This window comes from Somniosus microcephalus, chromosome 10, assembly GCF_052327205.1.
Source record: "Somniosus microcephalus isolate GS21.2 chromosome 10, FLI_Smic_1.0, whole genome shotgun sequence".
NCBI lineage: Eukaryota > Metazoa > Chordata > Chondrichthyes > Squaliformes > Somniosidae > Somniosus > Somniosus microcephalus.
This window is the reverse complement of record NC_140996.1, coordinates 237,253,552-237,281,022: the sequence shown is the minus strand read 5'-3', so window position 1 is coordinate 237,281,022 and position 27,471 is coordinate 237,253,552. Positions and strand designations below refer to the sequence as shown.

The 27,471-nt window shown below is 55.4% G+C and overlaps 1 protein-coding gene across 1 annotated transcript in view; it reads left to right on the top strand.

Moving 5' to 3' along the window:
• The window catches only part of smpd1 (sphingomyelin phosphodiesterase 1), a 39,209-nt gene extending 16,031 nt beyond the window's left edge, over window positions 1-23,178 (top strand). Inside the window, exons 3-6 of the mRNA XM_085999851.1 lie at window positions 10,842-11,013; window positions 17,719-17,795; window positions 17,903-18,048; window positions 21,424-23,178. Of these exons, the coding sequence (XP_085855977.1) occupies window positions 10,842-11,013; window positions 17,719-17,795; window positions 17,903-18,048; window positions 21,424-21,827 (799 nt within the window). The 3' untranslated portion in view covers window positions 21,828-23,178. The remainder of the gene's footprint in view (window positions 1-10,841; window positions 11,014-17,718; window positions 17,796-17,902; window positions 18,049-21,423) is intronic.
• Window positions 23,179-27,471: the final 4,293 nt, after the last annotated feature.

The following is a 27,471-nucleotide window of genomic DNA, read 5'->3' as shown; positions in this document are numbered from 1 at the left end:
TCCCAAAACCCGTGTACACTCTCTCCATCACAGACTCTACCCACCCATTGAATCTCCTCCCACAACCCATGGACACTCTCCCCTATCACAGACTCTACCCACCCATTGAATCTCCTCCCACAGCCCGTGTACACTCTCCCCTATCACGGACTCTCCTCACCCATTCAATCCCCTCCCACAGCCTGTGTACACTCTCCCCTATCACTGACTCTCCCCACCCATTCAATCCCCTCCCACAGCCTGTGTACACTCTCCCCTATCACAGACTTTACCCACCCATTCAATCCCCTCCCACAGCCCGTGTTCACTCTCCCCTATCACAGACTCTACCCACCCATTTAATCTCCTCCCACAGCCCATGTACACTCTCCCCTATCACGGACTCTACCCACCCATTGAATCTCCTCCCACAGCCCATGTACACTCTCCCCTATCACGGACTCTCCCCACCCATTCAATCTCCTCCCACAGCCCCTGTACACTCTCCCCTATCACAGACTCTACCCACCCATTGAATCTCCTCCCACAGCCCATGTACACTCTCCCCTATCACAGACTCTACCCACCCATTGAATCTCCTCCCACAGCCCATGTACACTCTCCCCTATCACAGACTCTACCCACCCATTGAATCTCCTCCCACAGCCCATGGACACTCCCCTATCACGGACTCTACCCACCCATTCAATCCCCTCCCACAGCCCATGGACACTCTCCCCTATCACAGACTGTGATCGTCCCCTGTGCCTCTGGGTTTAAGCCTGGTGCTGAGCAGCACCGAGTACACGGTCCCTGGTTTGCGCTCTCAGTTTAGTTGGCTGATTTCAGTGGGGGCACCGCAATTGCCCTTAGCACCCTGGGCTAGAGAAGGGGAGAAAGTTAATATATGAATCTGCTTCCACCGCCCTTTCAGGCAGTGCATTCCAGATCACAACTTGCTGTGTAAAAAACATTCTCCTCCTCCTCCCCTCTGGTTATTTTGCTAATCATCTTATATCTGTGTCCTCTGGTTACCCAACCTCCTGCTAGTTTCTCTTTATTTACTCTGTCCAGACACCTCATGATTTTGAACACCTCTATTAAATCTTCCCTTAACCTTCTCTGCTGTAAGGAGAACAATCCCAGCTTCTCCAGTCTAAAGGGGTGGTGTCTCTTGGGCGGGGGGAGGGGGACGAGTGTTTGGCCCAAGTTTTTATTCTGTCAGTGCCACTTTAAAGCTGCTGCATCTGACCCATCTGATTACTCAAAACATTCGCAGCTACTGTGGTTCGAGAGCGGAAACTGCGAGACCACAGCAGCGGGTGACTCAGGCAGTCTGCTCATCCTGTGGTGCAGTTTCTGTGGGTGGGGAGATAATTTCAGTATCTTCCAAAAACAGACACGTCCAGCAAACTGCCTCTCCGTGTGATGACCTTCCACCTTTGAACTCCCAGCAGCATGTGTTGGGGGAGTCTAACTCTTCCCATTCGTGCTCGGGGGGGAGGGGAATCCTGGAGTAGCTCGAATGGGGTGGGAACGGCCCAGGATGAAGTACAATCGTTTCAAACTTAATATCCAGAAACAGAAGCACAAACTTGCTTCTACCTGGCAATAGAAAGTTTGGCCAAACACTCTTCCTTGGAGTGAGTGCCCCTTTAAATGGCAGCACTGCTTGGGGAGTCTGGCCAGTTTCTCTGGGGTTTCCCGCAGTCAGGGCACCGGCACTCTCCCCAAAACCCCGTCCTCACCCCCTACTCAAAGCCCCCTCGCTCCCACCCCACCTCCCAGCTCCCTTCCCTCTCCAAGGCCATCAGACGTGTGGCGGCCTCTCTGCTCCGTGCCCTTCTCGGGAGCTGACCGTTCCTCGTGGACGGAAGGACATTTATATCGTGCCTTTCACAAGCTGAGCACAAACAGCTGAGAATCTGCTTTCAGTGATGTTGGTTAAGGGATAAATCGGGGGGGTATTATAAGACAAAACATTTCACACTGAGCCACGTAAGGAGATATTAGGACAGGTGACCTAAAGCTTGGTCAAAGGTCAGTTTTAAGGAGCATCTTAAAGGTGAAACGAGAGGCAAAGGTGTTTAGGCAGGGAATTCCAGAGCTTAGGGCCCAGGCAACAGAAGGCATGACCACCAATGGGAACTCATAGAAACATAGAAGATAGGAGCAGGAGTAGGCCATTCGGCCCTTCGAGCCTGCTCCGCCATTCAACGAGATCATGGCTGATCATCCAAACCCTAGCACCCGGTCCCTACACCGACAGCCATCCCACCCAAGCCCTATCCCCGTAACCCCACGTATTTAATCCCCCCTAACACTAAGGGCCAATTTTTATCATGGCCAATCAACCTAACCCGCACATCTTGGACTGTGGGAGGAAACCAGAGCACCCGGAGGAAACCCACGCAAACACGGGGAGAATGTGCAAACTCCACACAGACAGTCACCCGAGGCCGGATTCGAACCCGGGTCCCTGGCGCTGTGAGGCAACAGTGCTAACCACTATGCCACCGTGCTGGCCACTCGATTTAACGTCTCATCCGAAAGATAGTACATCCAACAGTGAGGCACTCCCTCAGTACTGCCCCTGCGACAGTGCGGCGCTCCCTCAGTACTGCCCCTCCCACAGTGCGGCGCTCCCTCAGTACTGCCCCTCCCACAGTGCGGCGCTCCCACAGTGCTGCCCCTCCGACACTGCGGCGCTCCCTCGGTACTGCCCCTCCGACAGTGCGGCGCTCCCTCGGTACTGCCCCTCCGACAGTGCGGCGCTCCCTCGGTACTGCCCCTCCGACAGTGCGGCGCTCCCTCGGTACTGCCCCTCCGACAGTGCGGCGCTCCCTCGGTACAGACCCTCCGACAGTGCGGCGCTCCCTCGGTACCGCCCCCCCCCCCCCCACAGTGCGGCGCTCCCTCGGTACCGCCCCCCCCCCCCCACAGTGCGGCGCTCCCTCGGTACCGCCCCTCCCACAGTGCGGCGCTCCCTCGGTACCGCCCCTCCCACAGTGCGGCGCTCCCTCGGTACCGCCCCTCCCACAGTGCGGCGCTCCCTCGGTACCGCCCCTCCCACAGTGCGGCGCTCCCTCGGTACCGCCCCTCCCACAGTGCGGCGCTCACTCGGTACCGCCCCTCCGACAGTGCGGGGCCCCCTCGGTACCGCCCCTCCGACAGTGCGGGGCCCCCTCGGTACCGCCCCTCCGACAGTGCGGCGCTCCCTCGGTACCGCCCCTCCCACAGTGCGGCGCTCCCTCGGTACCGCCCCTCCGACAGTGCGGCGCTCCCTCGGTACAGACCCTCCGACAGTGCGGCGCTCCCTCGGTACCGCCCCTCCGACAGTGCGGCGCTCCCTCGGTACCGCCCCCCACAGTGCGGCGCTCCCTCGGTACCGCCCCCCCCACAGTGCGGCGCTCCCTCGGTACCGCCCCCCCCCCCCCCCCCCCCCCCCCACAGTGCGGCGCTCCCTCGGTACCGCCCCCCCCCCCCACAGTGCGGCGCTCCCTCGGTACCGCCCCCCCCCCCCCACAGTGCGGCGCTCCCTCGGTACCGCCCCTCCCACAGTGCGGCGCTCACTCGGTACCGCCCCTCCCACAGTGCGGCGCTCACTCGGTACCGCCCCTCTGACAGTGCGGCGCTCCCTCGGTACCGCCCCTCCGACAGTGCGGGGCCCCCTCGGTACCGCCCCTCCGACAGTGCGGGGCCCCCTCGGTACCGCCCCTCCGACAGTGCGGGGCCCCCTCGGTACCGCCCCTCCGACAGTGCGGCGCTCCCTCGGTACCGCCCCTCCCACAGTGCGGCGCTCCCTCGGTGCCGCCCCTCCCACAGTGCGGCGCTCCCTCGGTGCCGCCCCTCCCACAGTGCGGCGCTCACTTGGTGCCGCCCCTCCGACAGTGCGGCGCTCACTCGGTGCCGCCCCTCCGACAGTGCGGGGCCCCCTCGGTGCCGCCCCTCCGACAGTGCGGGGCCCCCTCGGTGCCGCCCCTCCGACAGTGCGGGGCCCCCTCGGCGCCGCCCCTCCGACAGTGCGGGGCCCCCTCGGCGCCGCCCCTCCGACAGTGCGGGGCCCCCTCGGCGCCGCCCCTCCGACAGTGCGGGGCCCCCTCGGTGCCGCGGGGCCTGGACTATGGGCTCCAGTTTCTGTATCCGAGATGTGAGTGCGACTCACTGAGCAACGGCTGACACTTCAAAGAGATGACAAAAAAGGTGTTAAAATAGTCCCTCAGCCAATCGGCTTCCGAGGTCCAGCGAGGGTGCTGAGCACTGAGTGCCGAGGCCTGATCGACACAGTTGCCTGGTTTGGGCTTGCTGGTAGTTCTGGGCATTTGTTCTGCTTTGTTTCACCTGGAACATGAGAAAGAAAGATGTTGCTGGGAGAGCCTCACAGCCATAGCTTTCATAGCAGCCAGGAAATCCCCCTATTAAACCTACAGGGCCTTTTATTGAGGGACTTTCACTGTCACGATGGATAGCAATATAGATTAGACTGGATCAGGGTGTGAGGGAGGGGAGGAGTCCACAGTGTGATGGCCCTGGGAGGGGAGAGTGAGGGAGGGGAGGAGTCCACAGTGTGATGGCCCTGGGAGGGGAGAGTGAGGGAGGGGAGGAGTCCACAGTGTGATGGCCCTGGGAGGGGAGAGTGAGGGAGGGGAGGAGTCCACAGTGTGATGGCCCTGGGAGGGGAGAGTGAGGGAGGGGAGGAGTCCACAGTGTGATGGCCCTGGGAGGGGAGGAGTCCACAGTGTGATGGCCCTGGGAGGGGAAGAGTGAGGGAGGGGAGGAGTCCACAGTGTGATGGCCCTGGGAGGGGAGGAGTCCACAGTGTGATGGCCCTGGGAAGGGGAGAGTGAGGGAGGGGAGTCCCACAGTGTGATGGCCCTGGGAGGGGAGAGTGAGGGAGGGGAGGAGTCCACAGTGTGATGGCCCTGGGAGGGGAGAGTGAGGGAGGGGAGGAGTCCACAGTGTGATGGCCCTGGGAGGGGAGAGTGAGGGAGGGGAGTCCCACAGTGTGATGGCCCTGGGAAGGGAGAGTGAGGGAGGGGAGGAGTCCACAGTGTGATGGCCCTGGGAAGGGAGAGTGAGGGAGGGGAGGAGTCCCACAGTGTGATGGCCCTGGGAGGGGAGAGTGAGGGAGGGGAGGAGTCCACAGTGTGATGGCCCTGGGAAGGGAGAGTGAGGGAGGGGAGGAGTCCCACAGTGTGATGGCCCTGGGAAGGGGAGAGTGAGGGAGGGGAGGAGTCCACAGTGTGATGGCCCTGGGAAGGGGAGAGTGAGGGTGGGGAGTCCCACAGTGTGATGGCCCTGGGAGGGGAGAGTGAGGGAGGGGAGGAGTCCACAGTGTGATGGCCCTGGGAGGGGAGAGTGAGGGAGGGGAGGAGTCCACAGTGTGATGGCCCTGGGAAGGGGAGAGTGAGGGAGGGGAGGAGTCCACAGTGTGATGGCCCTGGGAAGGGGAGAGTGAGGGAGGGGAGGAGTCCACAGTGTGATGGCCCTGGGAAGGGGAGAGTGAGGGTGGGGAGTCCCACAGTGTGATGGCCCTGGGAAGGGGAGAGTGAGGGAGGGGAGGAGTCCCACAGTGTGATGGCCCTGGGAAGGGGAGAGTGAGGGTGGGGAGTCCCACAGTGTGATGGCCCTGGGAAGGGGAGAGTGAGGGAGGGGAGTCCCACAGTGTGATGGCCCTGGGAGGGGAGAGTGAGGGAGGGGAGGAGTCCACAGTGTGATGGCCCTGGGAGGGGAGAGTGAGGGTGGGGAGTCCCACAGTGTGATGGCCCTGGGAAGGGAGAGTGAGGGAGGGGAGGAGTCCACAGTGTGATGGCCCTGGGAAGGGGAGAGTGAGGGAGGGGAGGAGTCCACAGTGTGATGGCCCTGGGAAGGGGAGAGTGAGGGAGGGGAGGAGTCCCACAGTGTGATGGCCCTGGGAAGGGGAGAGTGAGGGAGGGGAGTCCCACAGTGTGATGGCCCTGGGAGGGGAGAGTGAGGGAGGGGAGGAGTCCACAGTGTGATGGCCCTGGGAGGGGAGAGTGAGGGAGGGGAGGAGTCCCACAGTGTGATGGCCCTGGGAAGGGGAGAGTGAGGGTGGGGAGTCCCACAGTGTGATGGCCCTGGGAAGGGAGAGTGAGGGAGGGGAGGAGTCCACAGTGTGATGGCCCTGGGAAGGGAGAGTGAGGGAGGGGAGTCCCACAGTGTGATGGCCCTGGGAGGGGAGAGTGAGGGAGGGGAGGAGTCCACAGTGTGATGGCCCTGGGAGGGGAGAGTGAGGGAGGGGAGGAGTCCACAGTGTGATGGCCCTGGGAGGGGAGAGTGAGGGAGGGGAGGAGTCCCACAGTGTGATGGCCCTGGGAAGGGGAGAGTGAGGGAGGGGAGGAGTCCCACAGTGTGATGGCCCTGGGAAGGGGAGAGTGAGGGAGGGGAGGAGTCCCACAGTGTGATGGCCCTGGGAGGGGAGAGTGAGGGAGGGGAGGAGTCCCACAGTGTGATGGCCCTGGGAAGGGGAGAGTGAGGGAGGGGAGTCCCACAGTGTGATGGCCCTGGGAGGGGAGAGTGAGGGAGGGGAGTCCCACAGTGTGATGGCCCTGGGAAGGGGAGCGTGAGGGAGGGGAGTCCCACAGTGTGATGGCCCTGGGAAGGGGAGAGTGAGGGAGGGGAGGAGTCCCACAGTGTGATGGCCCTGGGAAGGGGAGAGTGAGGGAGGGGAGGAGTCCACAGTGTGATGGCCCTGGGAGGGGAGAGTGAGGGAGGGGAGGAGTCCACAGTGTGATGGCCCTGGGAAGGGGAGAGTGAGGGAGGGGAGTCCCACAGTGTGATGGCCCTGGGAAGGGGAGAGTGAGGGTGGGGAGTCCCACAGTGTGATGGCCCTGGGAAGGGGAGAGTGAGGGAGGGGAGGAGTCCACAGTGTGATGGCCCTGGGAAGGGGAGAGTGAGGGAGGGGAGGAGTCCACAGTGTGATGGCCCTGGGAGGGGAGAGTGAGGGAGGGGAGGAGTCCACAGTGTGATGGCCCTGGGAAGGGGAGAGTGAGGGAGGGGAGGAGTCCACAGTGTGATGGCCCTGGGAAGGGGAGAGTGAGGGTGGGGAGTCCCACAGTGTGATGGCCCTGGGAAGGGGAGAGTGAGGGTGGGGAGTCCCACAGTGTGATGGCCCTGGGAAGGGGAGAGTGAGGGAGGGGAGGAGTCCACAGTGTGATGGCCCTGGGAAGGGGAGAGTGAGGGAGGGGAGGAGTCCACAGTGTGATGGCCCTGGGAGGGGGAGAGTGAGGGAGGGGAGTCCCACAGTGTGATGGCCCTGGGAGGGGAGAGTGAGGGAGGGGAGTCCCACAGTGTGATGGCCCTGGGAGGGGAGAGTGAGGGAGGGGAGGAGTCCCACAGTGTGATGGCCCTGGGAAGGGGAGAGTGAGGGAGGGGAGTCCCACAGTGTGATGGCCCTGGGAAGGGGAGAGTGAGGGAGGGGAGTCCCACAGTGTGATGGCCCTGGGAAGGGGAGAGTGAGGGAGGGGAGTCCCACAGTGTGATGGCCCTGGGAAGGGGAGAGTGAGGGTGGGGAGTCCCACAGTGTGATGGCCCTGGGAGGGGAGAGTGAGGGAGGGGAGTCCCACAGTGTGATGGCCCTGGGAGGGGAGAGTGAGGGAGGGGAGTCCCACAGTGTGATGGCCCTGGGAGGGGAGAGTGAGGGAGGGGAGGAGTCCCACAGTGTGATGGCCCTGGGAAGGGGAGAGTGAGGGAGGGGAGTCCCACAGTGTGATGGCCCTGGGAAGGGGAGAGTGAGGGAGGGGAGTCCCACAGTGTGATGGCCCTGGGAGGGGAGAGTGAGGGAGGGGAGGAGTCCACAGTGTGATGGCCCTCGGAAGGGGAGAGTGAGGGAGGGGAGTCCCACAGTGTGATGGCCCTGGGAAGGGGAGAGTGAGGGAGGGGAGGAGTCCACAGTGTGATGGCCCTGGGAGGGGAGAGTGAGGGAGGGGAGGAGTCCCACAGTGTGATGGCCCTGGGAAGGGGAGAGTGAGGGTGGGGAGTCCCACAGTGTGATGGCCCTGGGAAGGGGAGAGTGAGGGAGGGGAGTCCCACAGTGTGATGGCCCTGGGAAGGGAGAGTGAGGGAGGGGAGGAGTCCACAGTGTGATGGCCCTGGGAAGGGAGAGTGAGGGAGGGGAGTCCCACAGTGTGATGGCCCTGGGAGGGGAGAGTGAGGGAGGGGAGGAGTCCACAGTGTGATGGCCCTGGGAGGGGAGAGTGAGGGAGGGGAGGAGTCCCACAGTGTGATGGCCCTGGGAAGGGGAGAGTGAGGGAGGGGAGTCCCACAGTGTGATGGCCCTGGGAAGGGGAGCGTGAGGGAGGGGAGTCCCACAGTGTGATGGCCCTGGGAAGGGGAGAGTGAGGGAGGGGAGGAGTCCCACAGTGTGATGGCCCTGGGAAGGGGAGAGTGAGGGAGGGGAGGAGTCCACAGTGTGATGGCCCTGGGAGGGGAGAGTGAGGGAGGGGAGGAGTCCACAGTGTGATGGCCCTGGGAAGGGGAGAGTGAGGGAGGGGAGTCCCACAGTGTGATGGCCCTGGGAAGGGGAGAGTGAGGGTGGGGAGTCCCACAGTGTGATGGCCCTGGGAGGGGAGAGTGAGGGAGGGGAGGAGTCCCACAGTGTGATGGCCCTGGGAAGGGGAGAGTGAGGGAGGGGGAGGAGTCCACAGTGTGATGGCCCTGGGAAGGGGAGAGTGAGGGAGGGGAGGAGTCCACAGTGTGATGGCCCTGGGAGGGGAGAGTGAGGGAGGGGAGGAGTCCACAGTGTGATGGCCCTGGGAAGGGGAGAGTGAGGGAGGGGAGGAGTCCACAGTGTGATGGCCCTGGGAAGGGGAGAGTGAGGGAGGGGAGGAGTCCACAGTGTGATGGCCCTGGGAAGGGGAGAGTGAGGGTGGGGAGTCCCACAGTGTGATGGCCCTGGGAAGGGGAGAGTGAGGGTGGGGAGTCCCACAGTGTGATGGCCCTGGGAAGGGGAGAGTGAGGGAGGGGAGGAGTCCACAGTGTGATGGCCCTGGGAAGGGGAGAGTGAGGGAGGGGAGGAGTCCACAGTGTGATGGCCCTGGGAGGGGAGAGTGAGGGAGGGGAGTCCCACAGTGTGATGGCCCTGGGAGGGGAGAGTGAGGGAGGGGAGTCCCACAGTGTGATGGCCCTGGGAGGGGAGAGTGAGGGAGGGGAGGAGTCCCACAGTGTGATGGCCCTGGGAAGGGGAGAGTGAGGGAGGGGAGTCCCACAGTGTGATGGCCCTGGGAAGGGGAGAGTGAGGGAGGGGAGTCCCACAGTGTGATGGCCCTGGGAAGGGGAGAGTGAGGGAGGGGAGTCCCACAGTGTGATGGCCCTGGGAAGGGGAGAGTGAGGGTGGGGAGTCCCACAGTGTGATGGCCCTGGGAGGGGAGAGTGAGGGAGGGGAGGAGTCCACAGTGTGATGGCCCTGGGAGGGGAGAGTGAGGGAGGGGAGGAGTCCACAGTGTGATGGCCCTGGGAGGGGAGAGTGAGGGAGGGGAGTCCCACAGTGTGATGGCCCTGGGAGGGGAGAGTGAGGGAGGGGAGGAGTCCCACAGTGTGATGGCCCTGGGAAGGGGAGAGTGAGGGAGGGGAGTCCCACAGTGTGATGGCCCTGGGAGGGGAGAGTGAGGGAGGGGAGGAGTCCACAGTGTGATGGCCCTCGGAAGGGGAGAGTGAGGGAGGGGAGTCCCACAGTGTGATGGCCCTGGGAAGGGGAGAGTGAGGGAGGGGAGTCCCACAGTGTGATGGCCCTGGGAAGGGGAGAGTGAGGGTGGGGAGTCCCACAGTGTGATGGCCCTGGGAGGGGAGAGTGAGGGAGGGGAGTCCCACAGTGTGATGGCCCTGGGAGGGGAGAGTGAGGGAGGGGAGTCCCACAGTGTGATGGCCCTGGGAGGGGAGAGTGAGGGAGGGGAGGAGTCCCACAGTGTGATGGCCCTGGGAAGGGGAGAGTGAGGGAGGGGAGTCCCACAGTGTGATGGCCCTGGGAGGGGAGAGTGAGGGAGGGGAGGAGTCCACAGTGTGATGGCCCTCGGAAGGGGAGAGTGAGGGAGGGGAGTCCCACAGTGTGATGGCCCTGGGAAGGGGAGAGTGAGGGAGGGGAGTCCCACAGTGTGATGGCCCTGGGAAGGGGAGAGTGAGGGAGGGGAGGAGTCCACAGTGTGATGGCCCTGGGAAGGGGAGCGTGAGGGATGGGAGGAGTCCACAGTGTGATGGCCCTGGGAAGGGGAGAGTGAGGGAGGGGAGGAGTCCACAGTGTGATGGCCCTGGGAAGGGGAGAGTGAGGGAGGGGAGTCCCACAGTGTGATGGCCCTGGGAAGGGAGAGTGAGGGAGGGGAGGAGTCCACAGTGTGATGGCCCTGGGAAGGGAGAGTGAGGGAGGGGAGGAGTCCACAGTGTGATGGCCCTGGGAAGGGAGAGTGAGGGAGGGGAGGAGCCCACAGTGTGATGGCCCTGGGAAGGGGAGAGTGAGGGAGGGGAGTCCCACAGTGTGATGGCCCTGGGAAGGGGAGAGTGAGGGAGGGGAGTCCCACAGTGTGATGGCCCTGGGAAGGGGAGAGTGAGGGAGGGGAGGAGTCCACAGTGTGATGGCCCTGGGAAGGGGAGAGTGAGGGAGGGGAGGAGTCCACAGTGTGATGGCCCTGGGAGGGGAGAGTGAGGGAGGGGAGGAGTCCACAGTGTGATGGCCCTGGGAAGGGGAGAGTGAGGGAGGGGAGTCCCACAGTGTGATGGCCCTGGGAGGGGAGAGTGAGGGAGGGGAGGAGTCCACAGTGTGATGGCGCTGGGGAATGTTGAGGTAAAGTGGGGGGGAGCGGGGAGGCCGATGTGCTCCTGGTCACTGACCGCTGTGTGTTCCTCACTCCCAGGAGGGTGGGGTTTTATGTGGTGAAACTGGGGCCTGGTTTGCGACTCATTTCTCTCAACATGAACTTCTGCTCCCATGAAAACTTCTGGCTGCTGGTGAACTCGACGGACCCGGCTGGCCAACTGCAGTGGCTGATCGGCATCCTGCAGGACGCGGAGAACAGCGGCGACAAGGTAGGCGGGAGTGGGGAGCGGTGACGGGGGGGGCGGCGGGGTGGTGGGGGGGACGGCCCCGGTGTTTGGGGGGGGGGGGGGAACGGCTACAAGCCCACTGAATCCCACAGCTACCTGGACCACACTTCCTCCCACCCCGCCTCCTGTAAGGACACTCTTCCATTCTCCCAGTTTCTCTGTCTCCGCCGCATCTGCTCCGACGATGCCACTTTCCACACCAGTGCTTCCGACATGTCTTCCATTTTTTTCAACCGAGGATTCCCCTCTACTGTGGTTGACACGGCCCTCGACCGTGTCCGTCCCATTTCCCGCACTTCTGCCCTCACCCCTGCCCCTCCCTCCCAGAACCACGATAGGGTTCCCCTTGTCCTCATCTTTCACCCCACCAGCCCCCACATTCAACGGATCATCCTCCGCCATTTCCGCCACCTCTAACGTGATCCCACCATCAAACACATCTTCCCCTCCCCTTTCAGCATTCCGAAGGGACTGCTCCCTCCGAGACACCCTGGTCCACTCCTCTATCACCCCCAACAGCCCTGCTCCTTCACCTGGCACCTTCCCGTGCAAGCGCAGGAAATGCAACACCTGCCCTTTTACCTCCCCCCTTCCCACTGTCCAGGGCCCCAAACACCCCTTCCAGGTGAAACAGCGATTTACTTGTACTTCTTGCAATTTAATATACTGTATTCGCTGCTCACGATGCGGTCTCCTCTACATTGGGGAGACCAAACGCAGATTGGGCGACCGCTTTGCGGAACACCTCCGTTCAGTCCGTAAGGGTGACCCTGAGCTTCCGGTCGCCTGTCACTTTAATTCACCGCTCCACTCCCGCTCTGAGCTCTCTGTCCTCGAGCTTCATTGGAACAATGCAATAGCCCAACGTAAGCTCGAGGAACAGCACCTCATCTTTCGATTAGGCACGTTACAGCCTGCCGGACTCAACATTGAGTTCAACAATTTCAAACTATAACCCCTGCCCCCATTTTTCATGCTGAATTATTTTGCCATTCCCATTTGCAACATTTTATCTTTCTTGCCTCTTACATAAGCACAGGATGTTCTTTCAATTCCTTCCTCCCCTCCTAAAACACCCCCCCCTCCCTGCACCTGCTTCATATCTGTTACCTCTCCAGCTTTTTCCAGTTCTGATGAAGGGTCCCAGACCTGAAACGTTAACTCTGTTTCTCTCTCCACGGATGCTGCCTGGCCTGCTGAGTGTTTCCAGCATTTTCTGTTCTCCTCTCAACCTTCTCTGCTCCAAGGAGAACAACCCCAGCTTCTCCAGTCTATCCATGTAACTGAAGTCCCTCATCCCTGGAACAATTCTCGTAAATCTTTTCTGCACCCTCTCTAAGGCCTTCACATCCTTCCTAAAGTGCGGGGCCCAGAATTGGACACAATACTGCAGTTGAGGCCGAACCAGTGTTTTATAAAGGTTCATCATAACTTCCACACTATTGTACTCTGTACCTCTATTTATGAAGCCCAGGATCCTGTAAGCCTTTTTAACTGTTTTCTCAACCTGCCCTGCCACCTTCAACGATTTGTGCACATATACCCCCAGGTCTCTCTGTTCGTGCACCCCCTTTAGGATTGTACCCTTTAGTTTATATTTCCTCTCCTTGTTCTTCCTACCAAATGTATCACTTCGCACTTTTCTGCGTTAAATTTCATCTGCCACGTGTCCGCCCATTCCACCAGCCTGTCTGTCTTCCTGAAGTCTATCCCTCTCCTCCTCACTGTTCACTATACTTCCAAGTTCTGTGTCATCTGCAAATTTTGAAATTGTGCCCTGTACACCCAAGTCTAAGTCATTGATCTATATCAAGAAAAGCAATTTCAGTATCCAGTACCCGGATTACTGTGCACAGTTTGTCTCCTTATCTGAGGAAGAGTATAGTTGCCTCAGAGGAAGTGCAACAAGTGTTCACCAGATTGATTCCTGGGTTGAGAGGGTTGTCCTATGAGGGGAGATTGAGTAGACGAGGCCTGGAGTTTAGAAGGGGATTGGGGGAGGGACCCACTCGAGCAGTGCAGTCCCACACTCGGTGCCTGTTTGTCACTGGGACTCTGCGATTAGGCTGTGGATTCTCTCCATGACCTTCACGCTCGGAGAGAATCCCTCTGAGGTTCATCCCCCACCCCCACAATCTCCACTGCGATCCCTCGCCTTCCCCCTGGAGGTTAGGTAAATCGGGGGGTGTTTGGGACAGTGCAGGTTGTACAGGAGCTGGTGGGAGTGGGGAATGGATTGCTTCAACACCCTCTCATTGCACATTGTGTTAGTTTTGGTGCCGTTAACTGTTGCAATGCCTGCTTCCTGCTGACCCGCTCAGTAACAACTATGGTGTGAAGATCAGATCGTTCTGACATTTGGCAAGACCCTGCTTTGAGCAGCAGTTTATTTCAACATTGTGGTTTCTCAAAGGGACCCTGGAGGCGGAGTGCAGGCACTGTGACGCACGTGGCTCCACCATGAGTGAGCGAGAGACGTGAATTTATATAACACCTCGTCCACTCCTGCACAGCACCTCGCACGCAACAGCTCGCTGAGAAATGCAGCGAGTATCTAGCATGAGCTGGGGGAGAGAGGGAGGGGCACCTGTCTGTACTGCACTGGGTGCCAGGTACAATCTGTGTTTGATGAGAGGACGAGCAGGGATGAGGCAGGTGCCTGGTCTACTGTCTGTATTTAGGGGAAGGGCTGTGGCTGATTTTGTGCAGGAGTTATTTCTCCGCACACTTGACTGTCTCACATCCTGCTGTGGTTGTGTGATGTCGCTCTGAGATGCAGCGAGTGGAGGCTCTGGCAGTGAGCTGAGACACGGGAGGCGGTGTAAAACTACACACCACAATTTGGTAAAAGAAATAATCCCTTTGGACAGAGTTTCTTCCCACCTACCCTCTTGTTCGACACCTCAAGGCTTTGATTCCTGGCTAGGGTAAAGTTCCATCCGCTATTCAACTGTTCAGGGCGCACGAGATCATCACTGAACCCAATGTCAGCACACGTACTGTCCCAACCGGAGTCACCAGCGAGTGATCAGCCTCGGGTCTCCTGCCTGAATCTCTTACTATTCCCACCTTCTCCCCATATCCCCCAGCCCCACCTTCTCCCCATATCCCCCAGCCCCACCTTCTCCCCATATCCCCCAGCCCCGTGTTTGCGTGGGTTTACTCCGGGTGCTCCGGTTTCCTCCCACAGTCCAAAGATGTGCAGGTTAGGTTGATTGGCTATGATAAATTGACCCTTAGTGTTAGGGGGATTAAATACGTGGGGTTACGGGGATAGGGTGGGATATGTGTTGGTGTAGGGGTTACGGGGATCGGGTGGGATATGTGTCGGTGCAGGCTCGATGGGCCGAAATGGCCCCTCTCTGCACTGTGGGGTTTCTGTGATTCTGTGAACCCCGCCCCCTCCCCATATCCCTCAACCCCGCCCCCTCCCCATATCCCTCAACCCTGCCCCCTCCCCATATCCCCCAACCCCGCCCCCTCCCCATATCCCTCAACCCCACCTGCTCCCCATATCCCTCAACCCCACCTTCTTCCCATATCCCTCAACCCCACCTTCTCCCCATATCCCTCAACCCCACCTCCCCATATCCCTCAACCCCACCTTCTCCCCATATCCCTCAACCCCACCTTCTCCCCATATCCCTCAACCCCACCTTCTCCCCATATCCCCCAGCCCCATCTTCTCCCCATATCCCCCAGCCCCATCTTCTCCCCATATCCCCCAGCCCCACCTTCTCCCCATATCCCCCAGCCCCACCTTCTCCCCATATCCCCCAGCCCCATCTTCTCCCCATATCCCCCAGCCCCACCTTCTCCCCATATCCCTCAACCCCACCTTCTCCCCATATCCCCCAGCCCCGCCCCCTCCCCATATCCCTCAACCCCGCCCCCTCCCCATATCCCTCAACCCCGCCCCCTCCCCATATCCCTCAACCCTGCCCCCTCCCCATATCCCCCAACCCCGCCCCCTCCCCATATCCCTCAACCCCACCTGCTCCCCATATCCCTCAACCCCACCTTCTTCCCATATCCCTCAACCCCACCTTCTCCCCATATCCCTCAACCCCACCTCCCCATATCCCTCAACCCCACCTTCTCCCCATATCCCTCAACCCCACCTTCTCCCCATATCCCTCAACCCCACCTTCTCCCCATATCCCCCAGCCCCATCTTCTCCCCATATCCCCCAGCCCCATCTTCTCCCCATATCCCCCAGCCCCATCTTCTCCCCATATCCCCCAGCCCCACCTTCTCCCCATATCCCCCAGCCCCACCTTCTCCCCATATCCCCCAGCCCCATCTTCTCCCCATATCCCCCAGCCCCACCTTCTCCCCATATCCCCCAGCCCCACCTTCTCCCCATATCCCTCAACCCCACCTTCTCCCCATATCTTCTCACTCCAGAAACACATCTAATTCTCTCCTGACCCCACTGACTCTCCGCTTCAATGTCCACTCCCGGGGAACTGATTCGCCAATTCAATTCTCCTTTGGGTGGAAAGGTTCCCCTCGACTTCCCCTCTAACCCTAATTCCCTCAGTTTAAACAAAATTGGCCGGGGGATGGGCACCAGCATAGAGAAGTAGAAAAGAGGAATAAGGTGCCTAAAGCAGGGAGCGTGTTGGCTAGTACTGGAGAAGGGAGTAGTACCATATTAGATAGGAGCAGACTAAGAAGGACTACGAGGAAGAACATAATTAATAGGAGCAGGAGTCGGTCATTTGGCCCCTCGAGCCTGCTCCGCCATTCAATGAGATCTTGGCCTCAACTCCACTTCCCTGCCTGTTCCCCATACCCCTCGACTCCCTTATCATTCAAAAATCTGTCTCTCTCCACCTTGTATCTTCAATGACCCCGCCTCCACGGCTCTCTGGGGAAGAGAATTCCACAGATTCACCACCCTCAGAAGAAATTCCTCCTCATTTCCGATTTAAATGGGTGCCCCCTTATTCTGAAATTATGCCCCCTAGTTCTAGATTCCCCCACGAGGGGAAACATCCTCTCTGCATCTACCCTGTCAAGCCCCTTCAGAATCTTATATGTTTCAATAAGATCCCCTCTCATTCTTCTAAACTCCAATGAGTATAGGCCCAACCTGCTCAACCTTTCCTCATAAGACAAGCCCTTCACCTCCGGAATCAACCTCGTGAACCTTCTCTGAACTGCCTCCAATGCAAGTATATCCCTCCTTAAATAAGGAGACCAAAACTGTACGCAGTACTCCAGGAGTGGTCTCACCAATGCCTTGTACAGTTGTAACAGGACTTCCCTATTTTTATACTCCAACCCCTTTGCAATAAAGGCCAACACTCCATTTGCCTTCCTAATTACTTGCTGTATCTGCTGGCTAACTTTTTGTGATTCAAGTACAAGGACCCCCAGATCCAGAAGACAGGTTTGGAATGTATATATGTAAACGCACAAAGCGTAGTGAATAAGGTTGGTGAGCTACAAGCACAATTAGCCGTGTGGCAATATGATGTTGTGGCAATAACGGAAACGTGGCTTAAAAACGGTGAGGACTGGGCACTTAATATTCAAGGGTACAAGGTGTTCAGAAAAGATAGGGAAGGAAAAAAGGGAGGTGGGTGGCAGTGCTGATTAAGGAAGACATTGTAGTGTTGGAAAGGAAGGATGTTCTTGAGGGGACAAGGACAGAATCCATTTGGTTAGAGTTGAGGAGCAAAAAGGGTATGATCACGCTATTGGGGGTATTCTACAGGCCTCCAAATAGTGAGAGGGAGGTAGAGGAGCAAATCCGCAGGGAAATCGCAGAGATATGCAAGAGCTAGAGTGTATTCTACAGGCCTCCAAATAGTGAGAGGGAGGTAGAGGAGCAAATCCGCAGGGAAATCGCAGAGATATGCAAGAGCTAGAGTGTGGTGATATTGGGGGACTTTAATTACCCAAATATCGATTGGGATAATGCTAGGGGAAAGGGAAAAGTAGAGAAGTTATGCTGAACCTTTATAAAGCGCTGGTTAGGCCACAACTGGATTATTGTGTCCAGTTCTGGCCACCACACTTTAGGAAGGATGTGAAGGCCCTTGAGAGGGTGCAGAGGAGATTTACCAGAATGGTTCTGGGGATGGGGGATCTTAGCTACAAGGACAGGCTGGAGAAGCTGGATTTGTTTTCATTAGAGCAAAGGAGGTTGAGGGGTGATTTGATAGAGGTGTACAAGATTATGACGGGTTTGGACAGGCTAGACGGGGAAAGGCTGTTCCCACTAGTCCATGGTTCAAGGACTAGGGGACACAGATTTAAGGTTTTGGCCAAGAAATACAGGGGGGGGATGGGAGGTTAACATTTTTACGCAGCGAGTGGCGAGGACCTGGAACTTGCTGCCGACGGAAGTGGTGGAAGCGGAGACACTCAATGTTTTCAAGGGGAGACTGGATAGGCAATTGAGGGAAATAAACTTGCAGGGCTGCGGGGATAGAGCGGGGGAATGGGACTGACTGGATCGCTGTACAGAGAGCCGGCACCGACTCGATGGGCTGAATGGCCTCCTTCTGTGCCGTTATGACTCATTTTTACCGTGTGTGTGACCCTCAGCACAGGGAATGCTTTCCCCGGAGCCCGGTTGCTGTTCCTGGGCAGGTAATGAAGGCGAGGTGTTATTGGGACTGCCTCCCTATCACACTCAGTCTCACCACAGTTTCAAACATTTTGTTCCTCCAGGTTCACATCATCGGTCACATCCCACCGGGGCTCTGCATGAAGGTTTGGAGCTGGAACTATTACCGAATCGTTAATAGGTAAGTGGGACCGAGAGAGACGCTCTCTTAACCCTGTCCTTGCCCCCGTCATTCTGTTAACCCCCTCCTTGCCCCCTCAGTCTGTTAATCCTCTCCTTGCCCCCCAGGTACGAGGGGACAATCGCCGCCCAGTTTTTTGGCCACACCCACACTGATGAGTTTGAGGTTTTCTACGATGAGGAGACTCTGAGCCGGGCCGTGTCTGTGGCCTTCATTGCACCGAGCGTTACCACGTACATCGACCTCAACCCGGGTAGGTGGGAGGGGCCGTACTTTTGGGGGGGGGGGGTTGTACTCTCTGTGGGTGGGTGGGTGGAATGTAGAGTGTACGAGGGCCTGATTGGCATGTCTGGAGTACCCGGTACGGTTGTGTAGTGATTGTTACTGGGCACTGCAGCAACTCCCAAACCCGCGACCTCTTCCACCTAGAAGGACAAGGGCAGCAGGCGCGTGGGAACATCACCACCTCCAAGTTCCCCTCCAAGTCACTCAGCATCCTGACTTAGAAATATATCGGCCGATCCTTCATCGTCGCTGGGTCAAAATCCTGGAACTCCCTCCCTAACAGCACTGTGGGAGCACCTTCACCACACGGACTGCAGCAGTTCAAGAAGGCGGCTCACCACCACCACCTCAAGGGCAACTAGGGATGGGCAATAAATGCTGGCCTTGCCAGTGACGCCCACATCCCTGGATCGAATTTTAAAAATAAATAATCCAGAGAACAGGAGTTAAAATCCAAGGCAGTCTGAGTCCTTATCCAGTCGGGGCCTATAGGTGACTCCAGTCCCACACCAATGTCGTTGAATCTTAACGTAAGGATGGCAGGTTTCCTTCCCTAAAGGACATTCGTGAACCAGTTGGATTTTTAAAACAATCTGACAGCTTCATGGTCACTTTTACAGACACCAGCTTTTTAAAAATTTAATTTAAATTCTCAAAGTGCCCTGGAAGGCTTTGAACTTCAGTCACTGTATCTGAAACATAGAAACATAGAAGATAGGAGCAGGAGTCGGCCATTCGGCCCCTCGAGCCTGCTCTGCCATTCAATGCGATTATGGCTGATCATCCAAACTCAGTACCCGGTCCCTGCTTTCTCCCCATATCTCTTGATCCCTTTAGCCTTAAGAAATATATCTCTTTCTTGAATATATTTAATGAATTGGCCTCAACAGCCTTCTGTGGTAGAGAATTCCACAGGTTCACCACTCGCTGGGTGAAGAAATTCCTCCTCATTTCAGTCCTAAATGGCTTACCCCTTATCTTTAGACTGTGACCCCTAGTTCTGGACTCCCGCCATCGGGAACATCCTTCCTGCATCTAGTCTGTCTAGTCCTGTTAGAATTTTATAAGTTTCAATGAGATCCCCTCTCATTCTTCTAAACTCTAGCGAATATAAGCCTAATCGACCCAATCTCTCCTCATACGTCATTCCTGTATCACAGGTATCAGTCTGGTGAATCTTCGCAGCACTCCCTCCATGGCAAGAACATCCTTCCTCAGATAAGGCGACCAAAATTGCACACAATACTCAAGATGTGGTCTCACCAAGGCCCTGTACAACTGCAGCAAGACATCCTTGCTCCTGTACTCGAATCCTCTCGCTATGAATGCCAACATACCATTTGCCTTCTTAACCGCCTGCTGCACCTGCATGCTTACCTTCAGCGCCTGGTGCCAAGGACACCCAGGTCTTGTTGCACTTCCCCTTTTCCCAATCTATTGACGTTCAGATAATCTGCCTTCCTGTTTTTGACACCAAAGTGGATAACCTCACATTTATCCACATTATACTGCATCTGCTATGCATCTGCCCAATCACCCAACTTGTCCAAATCATACTGGAGTTTCTCTGCATCCTCCTCACAGCACACACGCCCACCCAGCTTTGTGTCGTCTGCAAACTTGGAGATATTACATCATCTTCCCTCGTCTAGATCATTAATATATATTGTGAATAGCTGGGGTCCTAGCACCGATCCCTGCAGTACCCCACTAGTCACTGCCTGCCACTCGGAAAAAGACCCGTTTATTCCAACTCTTTGCTTCCTGTCTGCCAACCGGTTCTCTATCCAAGTCAGTACCTTACCCCCAATCCCATGTGCTTTAACTTTGCACGCCAATCTCTTATGTGGGACATTATCGAAAGCCTTCTGAAAGTCCAAATACACCACATCCACTGGTTCTCCCTTATCTATTCTACCAGTGACATCCTCAAAAAATTCCAGTAGATTAGTCAAGCATGATTTACCTTTTGTAAATCCATGTTGACTTTGTCCGATCCTGTCACTGTTTTCCAAGTGCTCTGCTATTACATCTTTTATAATGGACTCTAGCATTTTCCCCACTACCGATGTCAGGCTTACCGGTCTATAATTCCCCGTTTTCTCTCTACCACCTTTTTAAAATAGTGGAGTTACATTAGCTACCCTCCAATCCATGGGTACTGTTCCAGAGTCTATAGAATTGTGGAAGATGACCAGCAATGCATCTACTATTTCTAGGGCCACTTCCTTAAGTACCCTAGGACGTAGATTATCAGGCCCTGGGGATTTATCGGCCTTCAATCCCGTCAATTTCCCTAACACCATTTCTCTACAAATACTGATTTCATTCAATTCCTCCCTCTCATTAGACCCTATGTTCCTCAAAATCTCTGGAAAGTTATTCTGTCCTCCTTTGTGAAGAGTATGTATTTAATTGGTCTGCCATTTCTTTGTTCCCCATTATAAATTCCCAATTCTGACTGCAAGGGACCTACACTTCACCAATCTTTTTCTCTTCACACAGCTATAGAAGCTTTTACAGTCAGTTTTTATGTTCCCTGCAAGCTTACTCTCATTCTATTTTCCCCCTCTTAATTAATCCCTTTGTCCTCCTTTGCTGAATCCTAAACTGCTCCCAATCCTCAAGTTTGCTGCTTTTTCTGGTCAATTTATATGTCCTCTCCTTGGAACTTATGCTATCCCTAATTTCCCTTGTTAGCCACGGTTGAGTCACCTTTTTTGTGTTATTTTTATGCCAAACAGGGATGAACAAATTCTGTAGTTCATCCATGTGATCTTTAAATGTTTGCCATTGCCTATCCACCGTCAACCCTTTAAGTGACATTCCCCAATCCATCCTAGCCAACTCGTGCCTCATACCATCGTAGTTTCCTTTATTTAAATTCAGGACTCTAGTCTCTGAGTCAACTATTTCATTCTCCATCTTAATGAAGAATTCGATCATATTATGATCACTCCTCCCCAAGGGGCCTCGCACAACAAGATTGCTAATTAATCCTTTCTCATTACATAATACCCAGTCTAAGATGGCCTGATCTCTGGTTGGTTCCTTGACATATTGGTCCAGGAAACCATTCCGTATACACTCCAGGAATTCCTCCACAGTATTGTTACTAATTTGGTTAGCCCAATCTATATGTAAAGTCACCCATGATAACTGCTGTGCCCTTATTGCACACGTCTCTAATTTCCCGCTTAATGCCATCCCCAACCCCCGCATTACTGTTTGCGGTTTGGGGGTCTATATACAACTCCCACTATCGTTTTCTGCCCCGTATCTGTCTGTCTGCTAGAGTCAGTATTGGCACTTTAAAAAAAATCATCATTTTGTTGCTCCACAGGATATCGCGTTTATCAGATTGACGGGAATTATCCGGAGAGTTCGCATTCAGTGCTCGATCATGAGACATACATCCTGAACCTGACCGAGGCCAATCAGAGTGAGAACCCGAAGTGGGTCTTCCTGTACAGACTGCGGGAGGCCTACGGGATGGACACCGTGTTCCCCGCCGACCTGGACGCGCTCATCAGCCGCTTCGTGCAAGACGACCGCCTCTTCCAACGGTACTGGTTCCTGTACCACAAGGGGCACACCACACAGGTGTGTCTGGAAGCGTGCAAGACGGCCACCATCTGTGCCCTGCGTACAGGCCGAACGGACGATCCCGACCTGTGCAAGGACTTGCACAAGGAGGTGACGTACAGGGAAACCCGGAGACTCTGGAGGCTGCGGCGAATGTGCTAAGATCATCCTGGAAAAGCAGTCCGGATCCCCCCACCCCCCAAACTCCATAGGTTTTATGATCCATTTAATTTTGGGAGATGATCAGAAATTAATATTTTAACAATCTTCTGCGTGACAGGTTGATCATGGCAGGCTGAGGTGACGTAACATGACCGGCGATGGGCTCACTGGCCTAGGAAAACCGACAGTGGTGCAGTTACAGATGCTGTTCTGAGGGTGGGGCTTTGGTGGATTGTTGGGACAGTGTAGAGGGAGCTTTACTCTGTATCTAACCCGTGCTGTACCTGCCCTGGGAGTGTTTGATGGGACAGTGTAGAGGGAGCTTTACTCTGTATCTAACCCGTGCTGTACCTGCCCTGGGAGTGTTTGATGGGACAGTGTAGAGGGAGCTTTACTCTGTATCTAACCCGTGCTGTACCTGCCCCAGGAGTGTTTAAACATAGACATAGAGATAGGAACAGGAGTAGGCCATTCGGCCCTTCGAGCCTGCTCCGCCATTCAATGAGATCATGGCTGATCTTCGTCTGAGATCATAGCTGATCTTACCAGTTCAGTACCCCGTCCCCGCCTTTTCTCCGTAACCCTTAATCCCCTTAGCCTTCAGAAATATATCCAATTCTCTCTTGAAAATATTTATTGAATTAGCCTTCACAGCCCTCTGTGGCAGGGAATTCCACAGGCTCACCACTCTTTGAGTGAAGAAATTCTTCCTCATCTCTGTTTTAAATGATTTGCCCGCTATTTTTAGACTGTGGCCCCTGGTTCTGTGCTACCCCGCCATTGGAAACATTCTCTCTGAATTCAGCCTGTCCAGGCCTGCCATAATTTTATATGTTTCGATGAGATCCCCTCTCAATCTTCTAAACTCCAGTGAGTACAAGCCCAAACTATTCAATCTCTCCTCGTAGGTCATTCCCGCCATTCCAGGTATCAGCCTGGTGAATCGCCGCTGCACTCTTTCCATGGCAAGAACATCCTTCCGCAGATGGGGCGACCAAAACTGTACACAATACTCCAGATGCGGTCTCACCAGCACCTTGTACAGCTGTAGTAAGGTATCCCTATTCCTATACTCGAACCCCCTTGATATGAAGGCCAACATACCATTTGCCTTCTTAATCGCCTGTTGCACCTGCATGCTCTCCTTCAGTGACTGGTGCACAAGAACACCCAGGTCCCTCTGCACTTCCCCATCTCCCAATCTATTGCCATTTAGATAATAATCCACCCTCCTGTTTTTACCCCCAAAGTGGATAACCTCGCATTTATCCACATTATAGTGCATCTGCCACGTATCCGCCCATTCCCCCAACCTGTCCAAATCGCACTGTAGCCTCCTGACATCCTCATCAGAGCCCACCCCTCCTCCTAGTTTAGTGTCGTCAGCGAATTTGGAAATATTGCATCCAATTCCCTGATCCAGATCATTTATATATATTGTGAACAGCTGGGGTCCCAGGACAGATCCTTGCGGCACCCCGCTGGTCACTGCCTGCCACTCCGAAAACGAGCCGTTTATTCCAACTCTCTGTTTTCTATCCGCCAGCCAGTTCTCTATCCACGTTAATACTTTGCCCCCAATCCCATGAGCCTTAATTTTGCATGATAATCTTTTGTGTGGAACCTTATCGAAGGCTTTCTGGAAGTCAAGGTACACCACATCCACTGGCTCTCCCCCATCTATTTTACCAGTTACTTCCTCAAAAAATTCCAGCAGATTAGTCAAACACGATTTACCCTTTGTAAATCCATGTTGACTCTGTCCGATCCTTTCCCCATTTGTCAAGTGCTCCGCTATTTTATCCTTAATAATGGACTCTAGCATTTTGCCCACAACCGATGTAAGGCTTACTGGTCTATAATTCCCTGCTTTCTCTCTACCCCCCTTTTTAAATATTGGGGTAACATTAGCTACCCTCCAATCCACGGGTACTGTTCCCGAGTCAATGGAGTTCCGGAAGATGATCCTTAGAGCATCTGCTATCTCCAGGGCCACCTCCTTAAGTACCCTAGGATGTAGTTTATCAGGCCCCGGGGATTTGTCGGCCTTCAGTCCCCTCAACTTACCCAACACCATATCCCTAGAGATACTAATTTCTGTCAGCTCCTCCCTCTCATTAGTCCCTATGTTTGCCGATATTCCTGGGAGGTTATTTGTGTCCTCCTTTGTGAATACAGAACCAAAGTATGAGTTTAATTGGTCTGCCATTTCCTTATTCTCCATTATATATTCTCCCGAATCGGACTGCAAGGGACCGACTTGGGATTTTACCAGTCTTTTCCTCCTGATATACCGATAAAAGCTTTTGCAGTCTGTCTTTATGTTTGCTGCAAGTTTACTTTCGTATTCTATTTTCCCCTTCCTGATTAATCCCTTTGTCCTCTTTTGATGTATCTTGTACTGCCCCCAATCTTCCGGTCTGGTGCTTTTTTTTGCCAGTTGATATGCCCTTTTTTTTGATTTTATGCTGTCCCTAATTTCCCTCGTTATCCACGGTTGAGTCACCTTTTTAGGTTTATTTTTATGCCAAACCGGTATAAACATGTTCTGGAATTCTTCCATTCTATCTTTGAATGCTTGCCATTGTCTCTCCACTGTCAATCCCCCCAGAAACACCACCCAATCAATCTTACCCAATTCCCGTCTCATACCCTCGTAATTCCCTTTATTTAAGTTCTGGACCTTAGTCTCTGATTCAATTTCCTCACTCTCCATCTCGACTGAGAGCTCGATCATATTATGATCGCTCTGACCCAAGGGGCCTCGTACAAGAAGATTGCTGATAAGTCCCTTCTCATTGCACAATACCCAGTCTAAAATGGCCTGATCTCGAGTCGGCTCCTCGACATATTGGTCCAGATAACCGTCCCGAAAACATTCCAGGAATTCCTCCTCCTCAGAATTTTTACTAATTTGGGTAGTCCAATCAATATGTAAATTAAAGTCACCCATGATGACAGCTGTGCTCTTATCGCACGCTTCTCTAATTTCCCTTTTTATGCCTTCCCTCACCTCCATATTACTATTTGGAGGCCTATATATCACACCCACTAACGTTTTCCTCCCCTTGCTATTTCTCATTTCTACCCATACAGATTCCGTTTCATCCGAGTTAATATCCTTCCTTTCCATTGCATTAATCCCCTCCTTTACCAGCAATGCTACCCCACCTCCCCTACCTTTTTGCCGATCCTTCCTAAATATTGTATATCCCTGGATGTTAAGTTCCCAGCCTTGCCCACCCTGCAGCCACGTTTCTGTAATCCCAATCAAATCATACTTGTTTACCTCTATTTCCACAACTAATTTATCCACCTTGTTCCTAATGCTTCTAGCATTAAGATACAAAGCCTTCAGGCTTGCTTTTTTCACACTCTCATTATGAATTAGTTTGGCCCTTTGTGTTTCTCTCCTTTGCTTATTGCTTCTCACCTTTCTACCATCTATTTCTAACTTCATATGACTGCCCTCTTTTCCACTACCTAGGTTCCCATCCCCCTGCCAAATTAGTTTAAATCCTTCCGAACCGCCCTAGAAAATATTACCCCGAGGACATCGGCTCCCTCACAGTTCAGGTGTAGACCGTCCCCTTGGTACAGGTCACTCCTCCCCAAGAACTGGTTCCAATGCCTCAAGAATTTAAATCCCTCTCCCTTGCACCACTGCTCAAGCCACGTATTTAGCTTATCTATCTTACTCTCTCTAAACTTATTAGCTCGTGGCACTGGTAGCAATCCAGAGATTACTACCTTTGAGGTCCTACTTTTCAATTTAGCTCCTAACTCCCTAAATTCAGCTTGTAGGACCTCCTCCCTCTTTTTACCTACATCGTTGGTACCTACATGTACCACGACAACTGGCTGATCCCCCTCCCCCTTCAGAATGCTCTGCACCCGCTCCGAGACATCCTTGACCCTTGCACCAGGGAGGCAACATACCATCTTGGAGTCTCGGTCTCGGCCACAGAAACTCCTATCTATCCCCCTTACAATTGAATCCCCTATCACTATAGCTCTATCCCTCTTTTTCCCGCCCTTCTGTGCAGCAGAGCCAGTCATGGTGCCCTGAACCTGGCTGCTGGTGCCTTCCCCTGATAAGTCATCTCCCCCAACAGTACCCAAAACGGTAAACCTGTTTTGGAGGGAGATGACCGCAGGTGACTCCTGCACTACCTTCCTGCCTTTACCCTGCCTTTTGGTCACCCATTTACTGTCTGAGCTAGCCTTTACCTGCGGTGTGACCAACTCACTGAATGTGCTATCCACAACATCCTCAGCATCGCGTATGCTCCAGAGTGAGTCCATTCGCAGCTCCAGCGCCGCCATGCGGTCCGCTAGGAGCTGCAGCTGGACACACTTCCTGCACACATAGTTGTCAGGGACAGTGTCCCTGATTTCCCACATGGCACAGGAGAAGCATGACACGGGTCCGAGCTGCCCTTCCATGACTTAACCCTTACAATACCCTTTTATTTACTACGATTTAGCTTGATTATTGAATTCTACTTAGAATAAGTTTGTGAAAGTACTCACCAACCAGTCACCTACCTGTTTTCTGGTGTTGTATTTTCACTGCCGCCTCCTGTCCTGGAACCTTTTCCACCTAGGTTAGGCTCCTGAAATAAAATAAATTGAACCTACCTTTTCAACTTCCCCTAACCCCTAAAAGGTTAGAGGAGGTGGAAGGGTGGGAGACACTACACTGTAGTATTTCGGGTTTAGCAACAGCTCCACCTATATAAGAGTTACTGGCCTCCTGCTCTCCCGACTGCACCAGCTGTGAAAGAAAAAGCCCGCGAAAGGTGAGCTTTTAAACTCACCAGTTACTGGCCTCCTGCTCTCCCGACTGCCCCAGCAGTTACTGGCCTCCTGCTCTCCCGACTGCCCCAGCTGTGGTCTCGGGCCTCGCCTCTCTCCGGTTTTTATACCGGGCTCCGACTCACTGCTCCCGACTGGTCTCGGGCCTCGCTGGTCGCTGGGTTTTCTCCCGAGCTCCTCCTCGCTGCTCCCGACTCCGCCTCCACCCGCTGCCGATGCCGCACTGGGGCCTACCTGAGCCTCTGGGGCCTCTTGTAGTCGCTCTGCCGCTCAGCTCCGCCTCCACCCGCTGCCGATGCCGCACTGGGGCCTACCTGAGCCTCTGGGGCCTCTTGTAGTCGCTCTGCCGCTCAGCTCCGCCTCCACCCGCTGCCGATGCCGCACTGGGGCCTACCTGAGCCTCTGGGGCCTCTTGTAGTCGCTCTGCCGCTCAGCTTCGCCTCCACCCGCTGCCGATGCCGCACTGGGGCCTACCTGAGCCTCTGGGGCCTCTTGTAGTCGCTCTGCCGCTCAGCTCCGCCTCCACCCGCTGCCGATGCCGCACTGGGGCCTACCTGAGCCTCTGGGGCCTCTTGTAGTCGCTCTGCCGCTCAGCTCCGCCTCCACCCGCTGCCGATGCCGCACTGGGGCCTACCTGAGCCTCTGGGGCCTCTTGTAGTCGCTCTGCCACTCAGCTCCGCCTCCACCCGCTGCCGAAATCACAAGCTTTCAGAGCGCTGCTCCTTCGTCAAATAAAGCTGTTGGACTATAACCTGGTGTTGTGTGACTTCTTACATTTGTCCACCCCAGTCCAACTCCGGCATCTCCACACCATGATGGGACAGTG